At 39.7% G+C, this 18477-nt stretch overlaps 1 protein-coding gene across 2 annotated transcripts; it reads right to left on the minus strand.

The window, feature by feature from the left end:
• Nucleotides 1–4039: 4039 nt before the first annotated feature.
• On the minus strand, nucleotides 4040–18117 carry LOC126162557 (BAG domain-containing protein Samui). Of its 2 annotated transcripts, none has more exons than XM_049919144.1 (2): nucleotides 16530–16682; nucleotides 4040–6920 (listed from the first exon to the last, which is right to left on the minus strand). In XM_049919144.1, exons 1-2 carry the CDS (start codon nucleotides 16569–16571, stop codon nucleotides 4830–4832), a joined length of 2133 nt encoding a protein of 710 aa, XP_049775101.1. In that variant the 5' UTR covers nucleotides 16572–16682; the 3' UTR covers nucleotides 4040–4829. The 2 variants fall into 2 exon arrangements, with proteins under 2 accessions (XP_049775101.1, XP_049775100.1); XM_049919143.1 differs by lacking the exon at nucleotides 16530–16682 and adding an exon at nucleotides 17849–18117 and having other exon boundaries at nucleotides 4041–6920.
• Between the last annotated feature and the right edge of the window lie 360 nt (nucleotides 18118–18477).

Genomic DNA, 18477 nt, shown 5'->3' on the forward strand with positions numbered 1-18477 from the left:
GATATTTGAGATCTACCTATTAGGATGACATCAAATTATGTACCACATATTGATTAGGCAGCGTGTTGTTGCCGGCAAACTACTTAATGTAACATTACATTTAAACGGCTGAATAAACTTTCATCAAACATTTTTCACAACATTTCTTATTAAACTAGCCTTCAAATAAATAAAAAAACTGCATTGAAAACAATGCATACGTATCGGGAGCTGTGATGCAATAGACATAAACCCGTTAAATTTATAATACCTGACATCGAGCGATGGGGCAGCGAAGGGGGCGGCGCACAAAGCTTGCTGTGCTTCTCCGGTACTTATCAAAACAGTAGCACTGATACGCGAACGAAGCCGCGGATATAATGTAATTGAATATGTAGATAAATAGACACTTTTACTCATCGATGGAGAACTTTCGGAAATGCTTGCAGGTGGTATACTGCTTACGTGGCAATGTGCAGCTATGCATTGAACAGACCAACAGACAATTTTCAGACAGTCTGTAGAAGAGTATTGCCATCTGTCTTTTGTTCATACCTTACCTCGATCATTTGTTACATGAAACATTCCTTAAAACTCAGCTACAAAGAATCGGATATCCACAAAAATTGTTGTCGGAAAACTTTTGTGATAAAGATATTGAGCACGCTTTGCGAAGTCCTGAACAATACAAAGGCGACTGCTTTGTTTTGCAGCTTTGAAGGGAGAACCACAAATCTGGTAACATATGGTTAAACATATGACAAAAGTCTCTAGTAGAGATCCATAAAACAGCAATGGCACATATTAGTTTTGTCATTTGTTGTGCACGTTTCCCATCACAAGCAGCACTGTTAAGAGATCATTCTAACTTTAAGCCATGTCAAGAAGTATTTCCGCAGCGCGTGACAGAAGATCGTTCAAATGGACTGGCATCGATGCATATCCATCAAGAAACTGCGTCAACAAACACAGAAAGTCTTCGATATCTTCCGAAGGAAATACGAGAAAAATCTTTCATTGCATCACATGTGAAACACTGTAATAAAATTAAAACTGTGTGTGTGTGTGTGTGTGTGTGTGTGTGTCACAAAGCGTATTCACCCTTCTAATCCTTGTGCGCCACTTTTCCTCGCCCTGTCAACGCCGCCTCACATGAATCTAAAGAAAATACATTCCTATGTGATACCTATAGTACTCAGACTGGACGGAGAATTTTCTGACAGGCAGAGAGCAGCACGTTATCCTGGCTGGAGAGTCATTTATGCTGAAGTAATATGTAGTGTCCTAATGGGAGTGTGAGGACTCTTGCCATTCGTATTATAAACTAATGCTGTTTGGGTACTTTTCTGTCCTACAATTTGCACACAGAACTTGTGAAAAGACGTTTTGTTATCAAACCAATTGCAGCACCAAAATTTAATAGTTGAAACAAATTATTCAATAGTACTTACTGCCTAAAAGTAGGTAATGCTGTCATAAACCAGACGTCCAGTTTGACACAAGTCACTGCCAGAGGTGACTGAGCCACACAATTTACAATCCACAACTTTAAAACTGCTGTTCTGGTGCAGACAAATTCACCACCCTAATGACTTCAAGGCCAGAGGCATGATCCACTACAGCACCATTAAATGTCACATTGGGCTAAACATTGTACACAGCCTCCATCCTATGATATTAACAGACACAAATCAATGTGACTGGCACAAATTCAGATTAATTTGATTTTCAGGTGAGTTACTTATGTAAAGCAGGTCACAAACATGTGACAACCAGTAAGATACCACAGTGTTCTATTTAAAGTGGAGCAGGCATACTAATGAAAAATTGTTCCCTACTATGTGCCATTTTTTCCACAGTTTCTATTTTCCACTAATACAAAAATACATAACTTCTGTGCAAACTGGGCAGGAATGTTTGTAAGCATGTCAGCAGAATTGCTGTATCAAAAGATGCAATGACTACGTCTCCTCACACTTGGCATAGTCAGCTGCTCTTAACTTCTTCAAACAATTCACAATACATTTGTGGGAATTTAGTATCTATGCCTCACTTCAAGTTATTTTTGTTGCTTTTATGAAACTATGGACAGTGTTCTTTACTCTTTAGTATCTTGTACTAATTTTTTTAAATGTCTGCTGTAAATGATGATACACTATTTTCAGGGACTGTCCATGAGAGCAACAGTCTTCAAACACATACTAAGTGAAAAATTCAAGCTGAAACATCTTTGTGATGGCAATAACTTAGGTATCTAAATTACTAGGAACTACAAAGAAAGTTTGTGGAGACATCATGCACACTACACAATGCAAATTATCATAGTGCTGAGGAGGGTAGCCTGATATCTACACCACTGAACAATAACCAAGTGTTCACCTCTGACAAGAGTCCAAAAACAGACCAAGAGCAAGAAACTACAAACTACTGCCTAGTGTGAAACAATAGGCAGTTTAATGTATGCTCTACAAGTGTAAAGGCCATACCTAGCCTGCTTGATAAGCATTGTCAGCCACTTCCCCACACTTGCAGGCAGTAAAAAATTTTAAGGTATTAACAGTATTACATTACTGTTTTCAAAAGAAGAAATATGCCAAATAATTGGTTATTGTGGTGCAGATTGGACCTCATACTCCCAAGTCAGGACGTTGGCAGCTAGATATTTGTTTAAATCCCACAAAGCAACGACATCCTGGCAAAGTAAGGAACAGCCAGCAGTAGCCTTATTCAAATATGAGGCAGAATATATAGTCGATTGCAGCATGTTAGGAAGATCTATGGTTCCACGATCTGACAGTGAGATTTGCTAAATGAAAGAAAGATGCTATCAAGCTACTGTGTGACATGACAATTTACTTGTCTAAGGCTATTGGTCACTAGTTGCAGACACCTCATAAGACAAAAAATAGTCAGCTCAAGTCATTAGAGCACATACCTTCAGACCTAACACTGACGTGATGGCCACCATACCAATGAAACACAATTACAGACAGAAGATTCATACTTGCCTGATGTGTTCAAATGTGTGCTTTGTCACTGAAACCTACACCAGCAATGATCTCATCTCCACCTTCTGGTGGGTTCACCTCTCCTGGGAGGGATTTCCAGTCACAGCATATACAAAAGTGTCTCCCCCTGCCACCTCCACCCCCCCCCCCCTCAGGATTTTCTTCCTTCAGTTTGTCCCCATTTAATGAAATCTCTATAAAACCACTACCCCACCTCTTCTTTGACACATTCAATGTAAAAATCTGAAATTTATAAACAGAAATCTAATTTCCAATTACTCTAAACTCATTTTTTTTGTTTTTCTCTGTATATTACTTTGCCAAAACTGGAGCATCCGTGATTGAGATTACAGTTTCCCCAATTATGCCATTGTTGAGAAGATGAAATAAATCACTGTAAACTTTTATTATTAATTATTACTGAGGAATTTTTTTCAAAATTACAATTTGCATTCAGCAAGTGATTCATAATAAGGCTGCAACTATAGGTAAAGTACCCATCTTTCTGAAACTTTTATAAGCAACATTGCTTTTATAAAGAAACGTGACTACACACCAGCTTGCAGTATACTGATACACAATAACAACTTTCATACCACAGTGCCGGAGAACCAAAGGTGAGAGAGGTGGAACACACCATAAACAAGGTGGTAATGTGCTCCTCCAGTGTGTGCTAGTAGCGCATCAAACTAACAGTACCTTGCTTATTGTGTGCTCACTTTATTGTAATGGTGATCTGACAGTTTAACATGGTTACAAGCTGGTTACAAGCTGACAATCTGCTATCAATATTTTTATGTCATTACATTTTCACATATTGAAGTAGCACTGCTTGAGGTTGGGCAGGGTGAATGTTTAAGTCCATTGTAATATCTTTTACTGATACCTCTACCACTATTATATTTTGAACTTATTTTAGCAAAAACATAGCAGTACTACATTTATGTAGTTGCCGTCTTACATTTTAAACAAAAATAATAATAATAATAATAATAATAATAATAATAATAATAATAATAATAATAATAATAATAAGTTATTCCACCTCTTCTGCATTTCAGTTCTGTAAATACTGATGACTACATATAGATTTGCTGATAAAGTCAACAGAACTGTAAATCACTAAATGTGGAGAATATCCACAATGTATTTCCATTTATAAATATGAAAATTTTCCCCTCAAGCAGTGACACTGAACAAATTATGTTAAAGCAATAATCATTTGAAGATTTTTCCTACTAACAGTGGAGGACAGGTAGAGTTTGGACCGAGGTGCACAAGTCAATATGTCTAAACTACTAGGTTCATTTATAATGTATTATGGTAAGTAGTACTCCTGAACTTGGCCAAGGGAGGATGAATCAGGGAAAACTAATTTCATTACATGTGGATACAAGAATTTTTACTGTTTATTTACATTTAAATATTTGTACATATAATTATAAAAGTGCTATAGGCTTATTCAATGCTTAATTTACAGAGAAAATTTATAAGAACAAATATTCATTTCATACATAGTTTAAAAGTTTAGAAATTATCACAGCTCAAAGAAACTGATCCAGTTACAACAAAAAACATCTGACATATCTTTGGCAAGATTATCCACATTATATACATCACTTAAAAGTATGAAGTGATTGAGGACACATTCAGTACCAAGGAACAACTGAAGTAGAAATAAAAACTGGTATCACTCACATCCATGAGACAACAGCACCAGAAATCAACATAAATAAATCTATACACATTAATGAGAATAATACTTTCCAACATTTTACATGTCTCTGCAGTCTTTATTAAAATACTCTTAAATAAGTTATTTTTTAAAAAGTTCTCAAAAAATTAACTTTTTTGTGCTTCTTCTGAACTAGAAATTGTATCTGACTTGCTACTAGAACCTTGTTTAGGAGGTTTTTTGGATGGGGATTTCACTTTTTTACCAGTCTTCTTTTTCTTTGTATCAACTTCTGGTTTTGGATCCTTATCAGAGGTTAGTTCAGAACTGGCATTTTCTTTTGCTGATTCTTGCTGTGTTTCACTCAATTCTTCAGCTTTTGGAGGGTTTGTTATTTCCGACCCAGCTGGTATTGGTTCAATTTGCATCACAGATGTCTCATCTACAGTCTTTGGTTCAGCTTCTTTTGAATTCTCTGGTGTAGCACTAACATTTTCTAGCACTTCTGTCTCCTTCGCTGTCTGTGGTAAGTGTGGTTCTTTAACGTCACCTTCCTTCTGAACTTCCACATCTGTTTTTACTGCCACATCTTTCTGCGGAAGAGCCTCTGCCTCCATCTGTACCAGATCAGTCTGATTTGGTGCAGGTGGTTCTACTTCCATATCACTTTTACCTATCTTCTCTGAAGGCTTCTCACTTACAACCTGATTAGTTGATTCAGTCAATGGAGCCTCAGGTGTCACTACCATGTCCATTGTCAGCTGTGTATCAGCTGATTCTCCCTTATGTTCATTATTTTCATTTTTGTTAGTTTCAGTTACTTCTGCTGACGGCTGAGATTCACCTTTTGTTTCTATCAGACTTGATTCTGTCTCGGGCTGTTGTGTTGGTGCTGAGTGCTCAACATCCATTTTCTCAATATGTTCCTCAGTCTCTTTAACATCTGGCTCCATTTTCTCACCTGCATTTTCCAGCACTGGAGGCTCAGGCACAACTATGTCAGCCTCCATCTCTTCTGCTGGATTTTCTTCTCTCAGTTCAGTTGTGTCACTATTATCTACTGACTGCATCCCTTCTGTGTCTTCTGAAACTGCATTTTCATTCTGTTCCTCTGGTGCTGGCACCTTCGATTCCAGGATACTGATACATTTCTGTATACTGCGTATTGCTTCCTTGCGTGCTTGCCTCACATTTTCCTTACCCTCCGTATCAATATCATCTAGCTTTAATAAATTCCTTGTTAACATTTCATCAAGGTATATATACTGCTTATCTTTCCTGGAGGTTCCAGCAAAATTTTCCACCATTCTCTGAAGATTTTCCACATCCTTCTGGACAGTTTGGACACGATGAATTGGATCATTAGGCTGTTGAGGCTTTGGCTGCTGAGGCTTAGGTTGTTGTGATGGCTTGGGCATCTCCTTTGGTTGCTGTGCTGCTGGCTGCTGTGTACTTGGAGCTGAATTCTGTTGAGAAAATATTGTTTCAGGTTTTGAGTGTGGTACATTCTGCTGTGGACGAGTATATTCTGTCCGTGCTGACTGTGGAGGAGAATAAAAACGCTGTTGTGGCTGGAACTGATGATGCGATGTGTACGTCTGTGGTTTTGAAAATGTCTGTTGAGGCTGTGGAGGAATCCTCTGTGAAAACACTTGTTCTGGAGTTGGTTCTTCAGAAGCCAGATTTTTAGGAAGAATAGGTTCATCTCTCCCTTCAACAAAAATAGGTATATGCCTCACATTGCTAGACGATTGCTGTGGCGACTGCGGTTTCTGAGGTGCAACAGGTGGTTTTCCTGGTGTTATGTTAACTCTGGAAACATATCTTTGAGGCTGAGGTGTTTGCTGAGGTTGATTTTGAGGCTGGGGTGGTTGCTGATTTCTAGCATCAGGAGGTGCAGACATGGAACGATGGCCACGATTCCCACCGTCATCTCGACCAGCTTCTCCTTGCTGAGGGAAAGGGTTTCTGCCTCTGTTATCCTCTGGCTTTGGAGATGATGTGCCCATTTCACTTTCCATATTGCTGCCACTACTGCTGCTTCTTGCCTGTGTGTGTGGTTCAGCGTCACTTGACCCACGTCTATTCTGTCCCCAGGTGCCAGTATGTGATGGTGATCCACTCATTTCTCCAGCCCAAGGAGGACACCGAAGTTGGTCTGCAAATTCTGGATGTCGCTGTGCCAGATCATCTAGATGGGCACGAATATCCTGTCGTCCACTCCTGGGCATCATGTCGTCGTCAAACGGAAAGCCGGTCTGAAAGAAGCAACTCATAAATATTTGTAGTACTTAAACACGTGGGCGAATCTTACAGATACCTTGACTAGATTACATTAAGAATAAATCATTGCAAGTTACTAGCAGTGTTCAAATTACAACTACTTTATCATCAGATATTTAAAAACAATGATTTTTTATAGTTGTCCCCAAAACTATGAAATTTAAGGCTCTGGGCCCTGTTCTGTGTACCTGCAGCCTCTCAGGTGTCACTGATTGTGACATGACAGGAGTCCATAACAATAAACAGTATCTGTTACATGTGTTGTATCCATTACTGACAGTCTACTTCCCAGCATTTCAAATCACAACCTTATCTATAGTAAAACTAAACAATGATCTGCACAAAGTTTATTTTGGCTTATATTTTCTCCCAGAGATTGGAGCATTTGTTTAATTCTTTCCAGTTATTGGGGCATTTGGATGTGACTAGTGTGATATACTGCTTGGGAACATGAATGCAGGCATTATCAAGGTTCCAGTTTACCCACCTGACCACAAGGGAGGAACACAACTTGCATCAAGCACATCATAAACCCTTCACACCTGCATGTGCCATCCAAGAACAGTAATGGGCTACCTGCTCTATTCCACCATCCCACACTGCTGGTCAGATATTAGTGGCAGCCTGATCAGGGGATCAACATACGATGCATAGGCTGCCATGACCACCACAAACTGCTGCTTTTGGACTGGTGCATAACTGGAAAGCATAGATTGCTGATAGAGTCATACTGTGCTCAGTAATTAAACACAGTTCTGCGATATCCTGGATGAACATTATCTACAAGTACGGCAGCAACTGGGGGAAATGCCCCATTCCTCCAATGTTTAGGAGAGGCACAGATGTGTTACTTCTGGCATCAAATTTTGGCGAACTATTGAGGACAATACTCATCCCACATAGCACATGTGCCTACAAACACCTGCATGAAAAGACAATCCTTTGGCCCAGACCCGTCCCAAATAGAATGTGTGAGATCAGCTCGGGCACTAACTCTGTCCCAGTGCCAGTATTCTGGATATCAAGGACTAGTTAAAATTATTTGAGGCCAGCTTGCCTTAGTAGAGGCTAAAATGACTCCTGACACCCTTGTCAACAAAATCAATGCAGTCAGGCAAGGAAGACCACAAGAGAGGGGTGGAGGATGCAACATCGCAGTGACAAGTGGCCACGTACTACCCCAGTTCTTTGACAAAATTTTGTAATCATCAAAATAATATAATCACATACCCTCACAATCTGTGAAGTTTTCTTTCATTTTCTCCTCTCCTTATGGGTGCTACACTTTTCTTGTGGGACTGGGTATTTTTGTTCATATTTTGCTCTATACAGTAAGATATATTGAAGATACTACTGGTAAAATATGCATTCTATTTTCTTTGGTCCCACTACCTTTCTGGTCACACTCTTAGTTCCTCTGAATAGAACATCTCCACTTCCTAAGACATTGTCTAAGTGAATGCCTTTCACCATTTTACACAGAATGTAATATGATATGTAAAACAGATATATAATCAAACAATGTGCAATAGTTATCAGGTATCTAAAGTCCATCTGAGGGCTGTAGGCTGTTTAGAGTGTACCTTAGTTTAAAACTTTTACATGGCATTTGTTTCTTTCTTCAAAGATTAAAAAAGGCACAAGCAGAAAATTAAAATGTTCACACTGAGGTAAGTAGAATATAACCTCTTGCTAAACCAAGCACACGATCTCCATGTCCTCTCAAACATTGACAACACAATCATCTGCTACTGGGAGCTCTGTATCCACCTCCATTATTGCACACAGACCCATCCAACTCCCTACCAAGATGTCTAACGCATACCTGTGTGGTGAATTATATCTTGAGGAACCAATACATGACTGAAATCCTGATAATTTCATCTGCAGGATTTCGCCAGTAAGTACCGGTCATGTCTTTGTGTAAAATTCTTGAACCAAACTTACAAGATCACATGGCAACTGAATTTTTGTATTTTTTTGTATATTCGGTGCATGAAGTTCAGAACAAATATCAATCCACCAAAGCAGTTACGTGAAACTCCCATAAATTCTCAAGAAAATAGACTTTGATGTTTTCCGAAACCTGTAATTCCATAAACTCAGGTCAATTTTCTGAAGAACGTTGTGGGTCTGTGGTAGAATGCTCACTCACTATATGAGTGTTCTGGGTTTCATTCTCAAATGTTCCATTTTTTTAAAGAAAGAGGCATGTTCAACAAGCATTATGATGAAGTGCAAAATACATAAAGAGGGAAAAAATTAATTTGTAATGGTTTTGAATTCCAACAACACTTAATAACATTCCTTTACAAAATATCAGTATTTTGGCAATGAAAACTGGATTTTCATGTGCAATACACAATTGGAAATACAATAGTGTGCATTTTCATAAATAAGACAATTGGATAAGTGATAATTGGCATATATTTCATGAATTCTATTTTAAATGATGTAGGTATTCAAATTTAATGGAAAAAAGAAAAAATAACTGAAATAAGGCTAACTAGCAATCTTAAGTCTTAAGCACTGCCCACATGTGTGATGTGTTATTTTACACATCACAGAAATACTCTCAGAACATCCATTTACGAGTTATATCCAGGAATCAAACCGACATCCCCATATGGTATGTTAACTTTCTACCACAGGACAACTTGGACCTTGATTTTGGGGATTAAAGACACTTGGAAATTTCTATTTTCTCAAAAAATCTTTGAGAGTTGCATCAAATTGTTTTTGGCAGACACACACACATCATAAACATAAAATTACAAAAATTAAATTTCCGAGTGCACTACTACTTAGGACCAATGCCCCAGATGCAATTCCAAGACTCTTTCCACAGTGTTACAATGTGTGTGTGTGTGTGTGTGTGTGTGTGTGTGTGTGTGTGTGTGTGCGCGCGCTACTCACTCACCAGTCTACACAAAACTGGTTTAATTCACACATTACATGCAAGTGACTGACCCAAATGGCATTAAACAGGTCATGAACCAGAACAATGAAACATCTAGTGCAGCAATATTTGTTTCTTTTCATTCCATTAAATCTATTGATAATTCTGTACACACAGAGTCTGTAAACAAGTAAAACATATTCCTAAGAGGGTAACAAAAACATTTAATGTTCCACAAAATGATCTGACATTATTTCTTACATTTTGTCACACAATATTTCAATGGCACTTTAACATGTTGTATACGTAAAGTAAGCAGAAAGGAGTGTGCACTCATAGTAACTTAATAAAAGTCATGTAGACCAAAATTTAGATTAAGCAAATATCTGTCTTGTCAACATTTCAACTAGTTCCACCATGAATCACTAAAACAAAGCCTTTAAAAACCTCAACATTTATCTCAGTCATTATTTAGAATTCTAACTTTTCTGTCACTGTCTAATTAGTTGGACGGATGTGAGACAACAGACATGTTACTTTGAGCTTTAGTTGCTGTCTAATGTGTTATATTTGCCACAAATTTGGAAGACAAAGTATATGTTTCCAGAAGTAACGACTTCCATTCACAAGCTGACATACATACAATCATGTACGTAGTTTGAGGCTGGGGAGCACAATGACAGGGTTCTTTAATTTCATGAGCAACCATGACACATTAACAAGTCCTTGATGCCTTAGCTAAACAGTAAAGTGGTAGCTACACTACCTGTTGCAGACACTACTACTTAATCCTTTTTTTTTATATGGGAAACAATTCTAACAACATAAATGGATGAAATACTAACAGAAAGTTTGTACTGTTCATTTTTTATTAAACCTCTATGTCCTATTACCAGTGAAATCTTTCAGCAAGCCATAGTTAGACAAGTCTGCTATAGCTTTAATGATTCAACCCAGAAAAATCTGAAGCAACTTCAGGAAGCCACAGAAAACTAAAATGAAGGTGTCTAGGCAGGGATTTGACTGTGTATATACAATAAGTATTTCAATGCTACCGACTAGCAGACTGGCATCCCTGGTCACACACTCGCCTGTATTTTAACTAACTAAGTATTGGTATGCCCAAACGTGTTTGTTTTGAGTAGGAAAGTTCAAACATACCATAAACTCAAAAATACACTCCTGGAAATGGAAAAAAGAACACATTGACACCGGTGTGTCAGACCCACCATACTTGCTCCGGACACTGCGAGAGGGCTGTACAAGCAATGATCACACGCACGGCACAGCGGACACACCAGGAACCGCGGTGTTGGCCGTCGAATGGCGCTAGCTGCGCAGCATTTGTGCACCGCCGCCATCAGTGTCAGCCAGTTTGCCGTGGCATACGGAGCTCCATCGCAGTCTTTAACACTGGTAGCATGCCGCGACAGCGTGGACGTGAACCGTATGTGCAGTTGACGGACTTTGAGCGAGGGCGTATAGTGGGCATGCGGGAGGCCGGGTGGACGTACCGCCGAATTGCTCAACACGTGGGGCGTGAGGTCTCCACAGTACATCGATGTTGTCGCCAGTGGTCGGCGGAAGGTGCACGTGCCCGTCGACCTGGGACCGGACCGCAGCGACGCACGGATGCACGCCAAGACCGTAGGATCCTACGCAGTGCCGTAGGGGACCGCACCGCCACTTCCCAGCAAATTAGGGACACTGTTGCTCCTGGGGTATCGGCAAGGACCATTCACAACCGTCTCCATGAAGCTGGGCTACGGTCCCGCACACCGTTAGGCCGTCTTCCGCTCACGCCCCAACATCGTGCAGCCCGCCTCCAGTGGTGTTGCGACAGGCGTGAATGGAGGGACGAATGGAGAGGTGTCGTCTTCAGCGATGAGAGTCGCTTCTGCCTTGGTGCCAATGATGGTCGTATGCGTGTTTGGCGCCGTGCAGGTGAGCGCCACAATCAGGACTGCATACGACCGAGGCACACAGGGCCAACACCCGGCATCATGGTGTGGGGAGCGATCTCCTACACTGGCCGTACACCACTGGTGATCGTTGAGGGGACACTGAATAGTGCACGGTACATCCAAACCGTCATCGAACCCATCGTTCTACCATTCCTAGACCGGCAAGGGAACTTGCTGTTCCAACAGGACAATGCACGTCCGCATGTATCCCGTGCCACCCAACGTGCTCTAGAAGGTTTAAGTCAACTACCCTGGCCAGCAAGATCTCCGGATCTGTCCCCCATTGAGCATGTTTGGGACTGGATGAAGCGTCGTCTCACGCGGTCTGCACGTCCAGCATGAACGCTGGTCCAACTGAGGCGCCAGGTGGAAATGGCATGGCAAGCCGTTCCACAGGACTACATCCAGCATCTCTACGATTGTCTCCATGGGAGAAAAGCAGCCTGCATTGCTGCGAAAGGTGGATATACACTGTACTAGTGCCGACATTGTGCATGCTCTGTTGCCTGTGTCTATGTGCCTGTGGTTCTGTCAGTGTGATCATGTGATGTATCTGACCCCAGGAATGTGTCAATAAAGTTTCCCCTTCCTGGGACAATGAATTCACGGTGTTCTTATTTCAATTTCCAGGAGTGTATCTAACCACAACGGGAATATGGGATTTTCACTGGATATAAAATATAATTATGGAATGGGGCAGGGGCAGAGGGGAGGGGGATGTAACATTTGACATCTATAGGCTTTGCAACACACAGCAAAACTATCTTCCAACCACACCTACCCTACAGGTCAGCCTGTCCCCTCAACATCCACATGTTTTAAAAACAACCTATGACAACTTCACTGACCATAACAGAACATATTCATCAATACCTTTAATACACCCTCACAGCAGCAATTAGCCTACTTTAATATTTTTCTACTAGAATCCTTATGAATGTTCAATGCTTTCAAATTAACAAATATTTTAGAATGCAATGAATGTTAATAAGCAGCTTACAACATTCTGAGACAGTAGTATGTTCAGGATGTGAGACAGTACTGTTGCAGTAGACATTTCATAAAAAGGCAATATTCCCCTACAACACCCAATTGGGGCAGTATTCAACACAAATTAAATTACTACTGCACAATTAAAAATGGCCCATTCATGTAATTTAACTAAAAAATTCACAATAAGTTTTCTGAATAATTTCTTTTATGCCCCTTAGTCTAATAAAATTCTTTAGGATAATTTTTCAAGATAATGTGGTCATTTCTTCATTCCGGATGCTACTTATAACTTTTGCTGAAAATAGAAGCTGTGCCACAAAACTGCTTAAGTGCTTACAATGCACATAATTTTCAGATACTACAGACAACACTGCACACAAAAGTGCATTTCCCCCTTTTATAAACCCATTCATTCACTAGCAAGTGTGTTCAATTACTTTTTCCAACACCTCTGAACTGTTTTTGCTCACACTACAAACTTATAAAAGCTTGTAATAACATTTCTTGTGCTACAGAGTTTAACTGGTAACTGCACTACACTCAGGACTTCTGTTCCCATAACAGATCTGCAACCGTACTTCATTGTGTCCCTGAGAAGCACAACTTCACTGGGCAACATTGCGTTACAGGCTATTTGGGCATTTTATCAATAAGAGAAACAATAGTTTTTATCAACTATACCAAAAATTATCAGAAATACACTGAACGATGACCCTTCCCACCAATCTGTATTACTACCAATGATTGCTTCACTAAGTTCACTATGAAAAACAGAGTTATATAGAGGACCAACCTGACAAGTATTCCCTTTAATTGACCAAAATGTTCTCCAAACCAACTGCAAAAAATCGTGGCACACTGACATAGCGCATTCTCATCCATAAAAATTCCATCTTTGTTTGGGAACATTTAAGTCTATGAATGGTTGCAAATGGTCAATGATTGGTGAAAATTGACCAGAGGACCAGTTCATTCCACGTAAACACAGTGCACACAATTATGGAGCCACCACCAGTTTGCACAGCATCTCTTGACAACCTGGATCCATGTCTTCGTGAGGTCTGTGCCACACTAATCCTACCATCAGTTCTCACCAACTGAAATCTTGACTCATCAGACCAGGCCACCACTTTCCAGTTGTCTAGGGTCCAAATAATATGGCCACAAGCCCAGGAGAGGCACTGCAGGTGATATGCTGGTAGCACAGGCAATCACAACGATCATTTGGTGCCACAGCCCATTAATGGCAAATTTCACCAAACTGTCCTGATGGTTAAATTTATCAGATGTCCCACATTTATTTCTGTTGTTATTCCATGCAGTGTTGTTAGTCTGTTAGTACTGGTAACTCTAGAGAAATACTGCTGCTCTGTCATGTGAATGCCATTGGCCATTGCATTGCCCGTGGCAAGAGGTAATACCTGAAATTTGGTATGCTTGGCACACACTAACCACTCCAGACCTCAGACTATTGAATCCCATAACGATTTCAGAAATGGAATGTCCTGTACATCCAGCTCCAACTACCTTCCGCGTTCAAAGTCTGAAGTCCATTTGTGTGGTCATAATCAAGTCTGACACTTTTTCATGTGAATCACCAAAGTATAAATGAAAGCTACGCCAATGCACTTCCCTTTTATACCTTATGTAAGCGATATTACCATCACCTCTATACGTGCATATCGCCATCACGTGTCTTGCCACATCAGTGTATGTAGAGTGTATGCACTTAATATGAATCTAAATACTTCAATGTGTAATGGTAAGACCGTTACTAACCAGAAGGTACTTTCAGAGAGTACAATTGCAAGTGGTAATTCACAGTCTTCTTTCAGACTTATCCACACATTTATAGGAGAATTTACAATTTAATGTGGCATCTGTACAAGAATGCAAATTGTCATAATTTCACATTAACAATTCAATGCTGCAAGTGAAAACTGGCAATTAGGTCAAATAAACAATAAGTGATAAGTTATTTGACAGACTGGAATCAAATTCCATATCTCTGGATTAATAGCCTTACTTCTACTAGCCAATCTGTCACATTTGTCAATAATGCAATACAGCATTTCCGAATTTGCCTGGTAGTTTTAAGCATCCATGAACAACAATTGTCAAATCTTAAGCAGACATTGCTAATGATGTAGACCTTCTGGTTAGGTTACACATTTATCAGTCATCGCAATTTTTTATTTCATATTGACATTTGTTTGTGTGGGAGTGGAGAGTGGTCAAAGGCCCTAATACACTTAAACGACATATAGCAAAACGTTTCAAATGCATCATGAGCAAAAGAAAATCATTCTAGACGCACCCTATTAAGACTAAATGTACTCTAACACTGTTCACAGGAAAACAGCGACCAGGGTGGCTACTCAAATTTGAGGAAAAAATTTTATATAAAAATTCCTCAGAATTCCAAGAGTTAAGAGGAAGATGGTGTGAAGAAGCTCGCGATAAATTAATGACGAGTGGAATGGGGGGGGGGGGGGGGGGGAGGTGGGCAACATACCACAATGACTTTTCTTCCCTCTCAGCTTCGGTATGTAACAGCCATAAGCAGAAGTTTAACAGCGTTTTAAAAGCATCAGTAATTTTTATGGAATAATATTCATATAATTAACACATGCTGAAATATGAAGTATTTTAAAATTTGTGATTTATAATACTCAATAAAATTAAATTTCTTTCCTAGCTTAAAAACCACAGAATTCCCCAAGAACTCCAGGTTTCCCAAAAGAATCGCTGCCCTGGCTATTGCAGCTTATACTCTTAACTCAAATGACTCCATAAACTCAATCTCAAGATGAAATCTGGGCATTCGTACAATGCAATATGGAGAAAAAGAAATCCCATGCCATTTCATTAGACCGTAACACCTTACACGTTGCAAACAGTAAAAACTTTTGTGTCTTATATACCAATAACTTGCTTTGATTGTTTTAAATGGGGGTAAATTCCTTCTTTTTAGCAAGTGGACTTTCCAGTTCTACTAGAAGGTTTAAATACATTAACACTTCGACTGACAAACCATAATGTAGACAGTACTTTGCTGAAAAACTTGAGCCCTTGATAAATAAGTTATCAACATTGTTTCCTTCCATGAAGCTCAATGCTAAGAAAAAAAACAAATCAATGAGTGGTTAGTCCTTTTCAGCTGCTCAAACTGCACTCAACTTTCCATGTCATTTTGCCATTCTTTGACAATGTTGTAGACAGTACATTACTGTTACTTTGGATCTTCAGTTCAGAAAAGTGTTACACCCTATAACACCATGTTAATTGGCCTCAACCAAAACAATTTTCAAGCTATTTGAATCTTACCCCATTTTCTATGTACACAAATTTTAACAACAATCTTATTAACATAACCTGTAACAATGTTTACTTCAACATATGGTGATACCTATGCAGCACAATTCATTATAATTAGAACCACGATTTCACCTAACCGAACTACAACTGGTAATCCTAGGTCACTTGCCCCTTAGACGTATAATTACACCACAGCATTTCAATTTCCTCCTTCGCCTACCCCCCCCCCCCCCCCCCACACACACCACACACACACACACACACACACACACACACACACACACACACACACACATAAGCCGATAGTACAAGGGAAAAAGATCTCTCATTAAATCTTGCTGTTCAAAAATAAACGGCCGGTGATAGCCAGAAAAGTGAAACGTACAAGAAACCTGTTATTTTTACCTCACCTGCATGTAAGTAACAGGTCCACGAGAACTCTGCGATTCCATAGTTATACCAACAGAGCACACGTTTAATACACCACTCCAGTATCCGTAACGCTACTGCGACGACCGCAAGGCAAACCGGACTTAAATACAAGGGCTGCTGACTCAGCAGCCACGGCCATTTGGGGCTATTTCAGTTGAACGATGCGCCAACTACGTCACAAGCAAAGTCTGTGGGTGTGATACGTGAATAGCTTGCCCTCCCCACACGTGTTTAAGCCTGGAATATTCCCCAACCCCCAACAATCTCTGAACCAACTGACCAAAACATAACTACTAGTAATGTAAATCACCACAAAAATGTACACAAACCAGACATACATCTGAAGCAGCGAGGTCGGGTTGAAACTCAACATTTCCTTCCCCAAGTGTCACGCCATACTTACAAGAGAACCCTAATATTGTATCGCTGATTCTGATAATGCCCCGTGAATGATTATCCTACGTTGACTACTGTCAACGTATCTATAAAAACAATTTCTTTCCTATGACAAATTGGTACACTAATAATTTCTTCTTTCTAGAGCGTTTCTTCAACCAAAACAGGCAGAAAACTTATCAGGCCTCCCGTAAATCACCTGTGCGTAACAGCAACACACCGTTCGTAAAAACGGAAACAAATAATTTCACCGAATGTCACACGATTTCGCTTGACTAAACGTACGCCTACTACTAACAAGGTTTTTTTATGGCTAAGTATGCACACCAGGATACAAAAAACCTACATGATATATTTACAATTTGTTTCTGCAAACCGATATCTAACAGTACTCTCAAATGCTGGACAAGTCCATGTCACAACAAGACATTTGCAAAAGACATGCGGCTTACATCCACAGCAACCCAACGAACTCCCTCATTCCTTACTGTTTACGTATCACTATAACTGCGAGAATTCCAGTACAACTTCTAGCGGAGCGGAAAAAAACGTTTTGCAACTGACATTTTTTTCCGGGTTGTGTAGCACCGAAGTGTTACTATGTGGTATCAAATACTTTATTTCCGCAGAATTTTTCAGAGTATACTGAAGAGCAACACTGCCGGCTACATCACAAAACAAGAAAGTCGTTAAAGCCATATAACCCATATAATGCACTTTAGTATTAAAACCTACATAACGCTTACTTGGATATACGGTTGCCTTAACTTTGCAAATGGGGTCACACTTACTTTACGCCAACCTCCTTTAAAGTTAAGTGTAGGTAAACAAATTGTGATTGAACACACGGTATCTTATGAACAACATTTGTTGATACAATTGTTGATATAAGCACACTTACCCTAGAAGAGAAAGATCCCGACGGGTGAACAGATCCCCAATTTGGAGCAGTATCAAAGAACATCTTCCGCTCTTGGTCAATATGATTTTTTAATTCGTTGATTAAATCATCACCAGATTTACCACGAAGCCGTTCACTGAGTCTCGGTTTGTCACGAAACGAAAATGACATACTAAGAGATACCTTGGCGAGGCTGAATATATACACTCAGATCTGCCACCCACAAACCACCAGAACATTCTCCCACGACAAGCTCGAATCCACCAATAAGCGACGCGGTACGGTGCATCTCGTGTCGAAACGTACGATAATCGATGCCTGAGAACAGTAGCGTAGTTTCTAGAAACATCGAGATCTTTCAGATGTTCAAAACCCAACCTAGTACAATAACATGAAAATATATCACATTTTCCTAAAGTAAATAAAACCATTGAATTTCGTAAAGCAAAATGCGGTTGTAAATCATTTCTCTTACCCAATAACGTAACACTTTGTAATAACTTTGAATTGATCTAAATGTTTACCGACCTGTGAATAAAGCCAGCGTAATTTATTTTTGCAAAAATAAGAGAATGTTAAACTTTTGCTACCTGAGATTGTGTTACTAACAGATCTGCTCATGACATATG

Source organism: Schistocerca cancellata, chromosome 2 (assembly GCF_023864275.1).
Source record: "Schistocerca cancellata isolate TAMUIC-IGC-003103 chromosome 2, iqSchCanc2.1, whole genome shotgun sequence".
Taxonomy (NCBI): Eukaryota; Metazoa; Arthropoda; class Insecta; order Orthoptera; family Acrididae; genus Schistocerca; species Schistocerca cancellata.

Coding starts and splice junctions, on each gene's coding strand:
- LOC126162557 (XM_049919143.1), bottom strand. CDS start 18,019: ATGTCATTTTCGTTTCGTGACAAACCGAGACTCAGTGAACGGCTTCGT. Junction 6,921..17,848: donor CGGGATCTTTCTCTTCTAGG/GTAAGTGTGCTT, acceptor TGCTTCTTTCAG/ACCGGCTTTCCGTTTGACGA.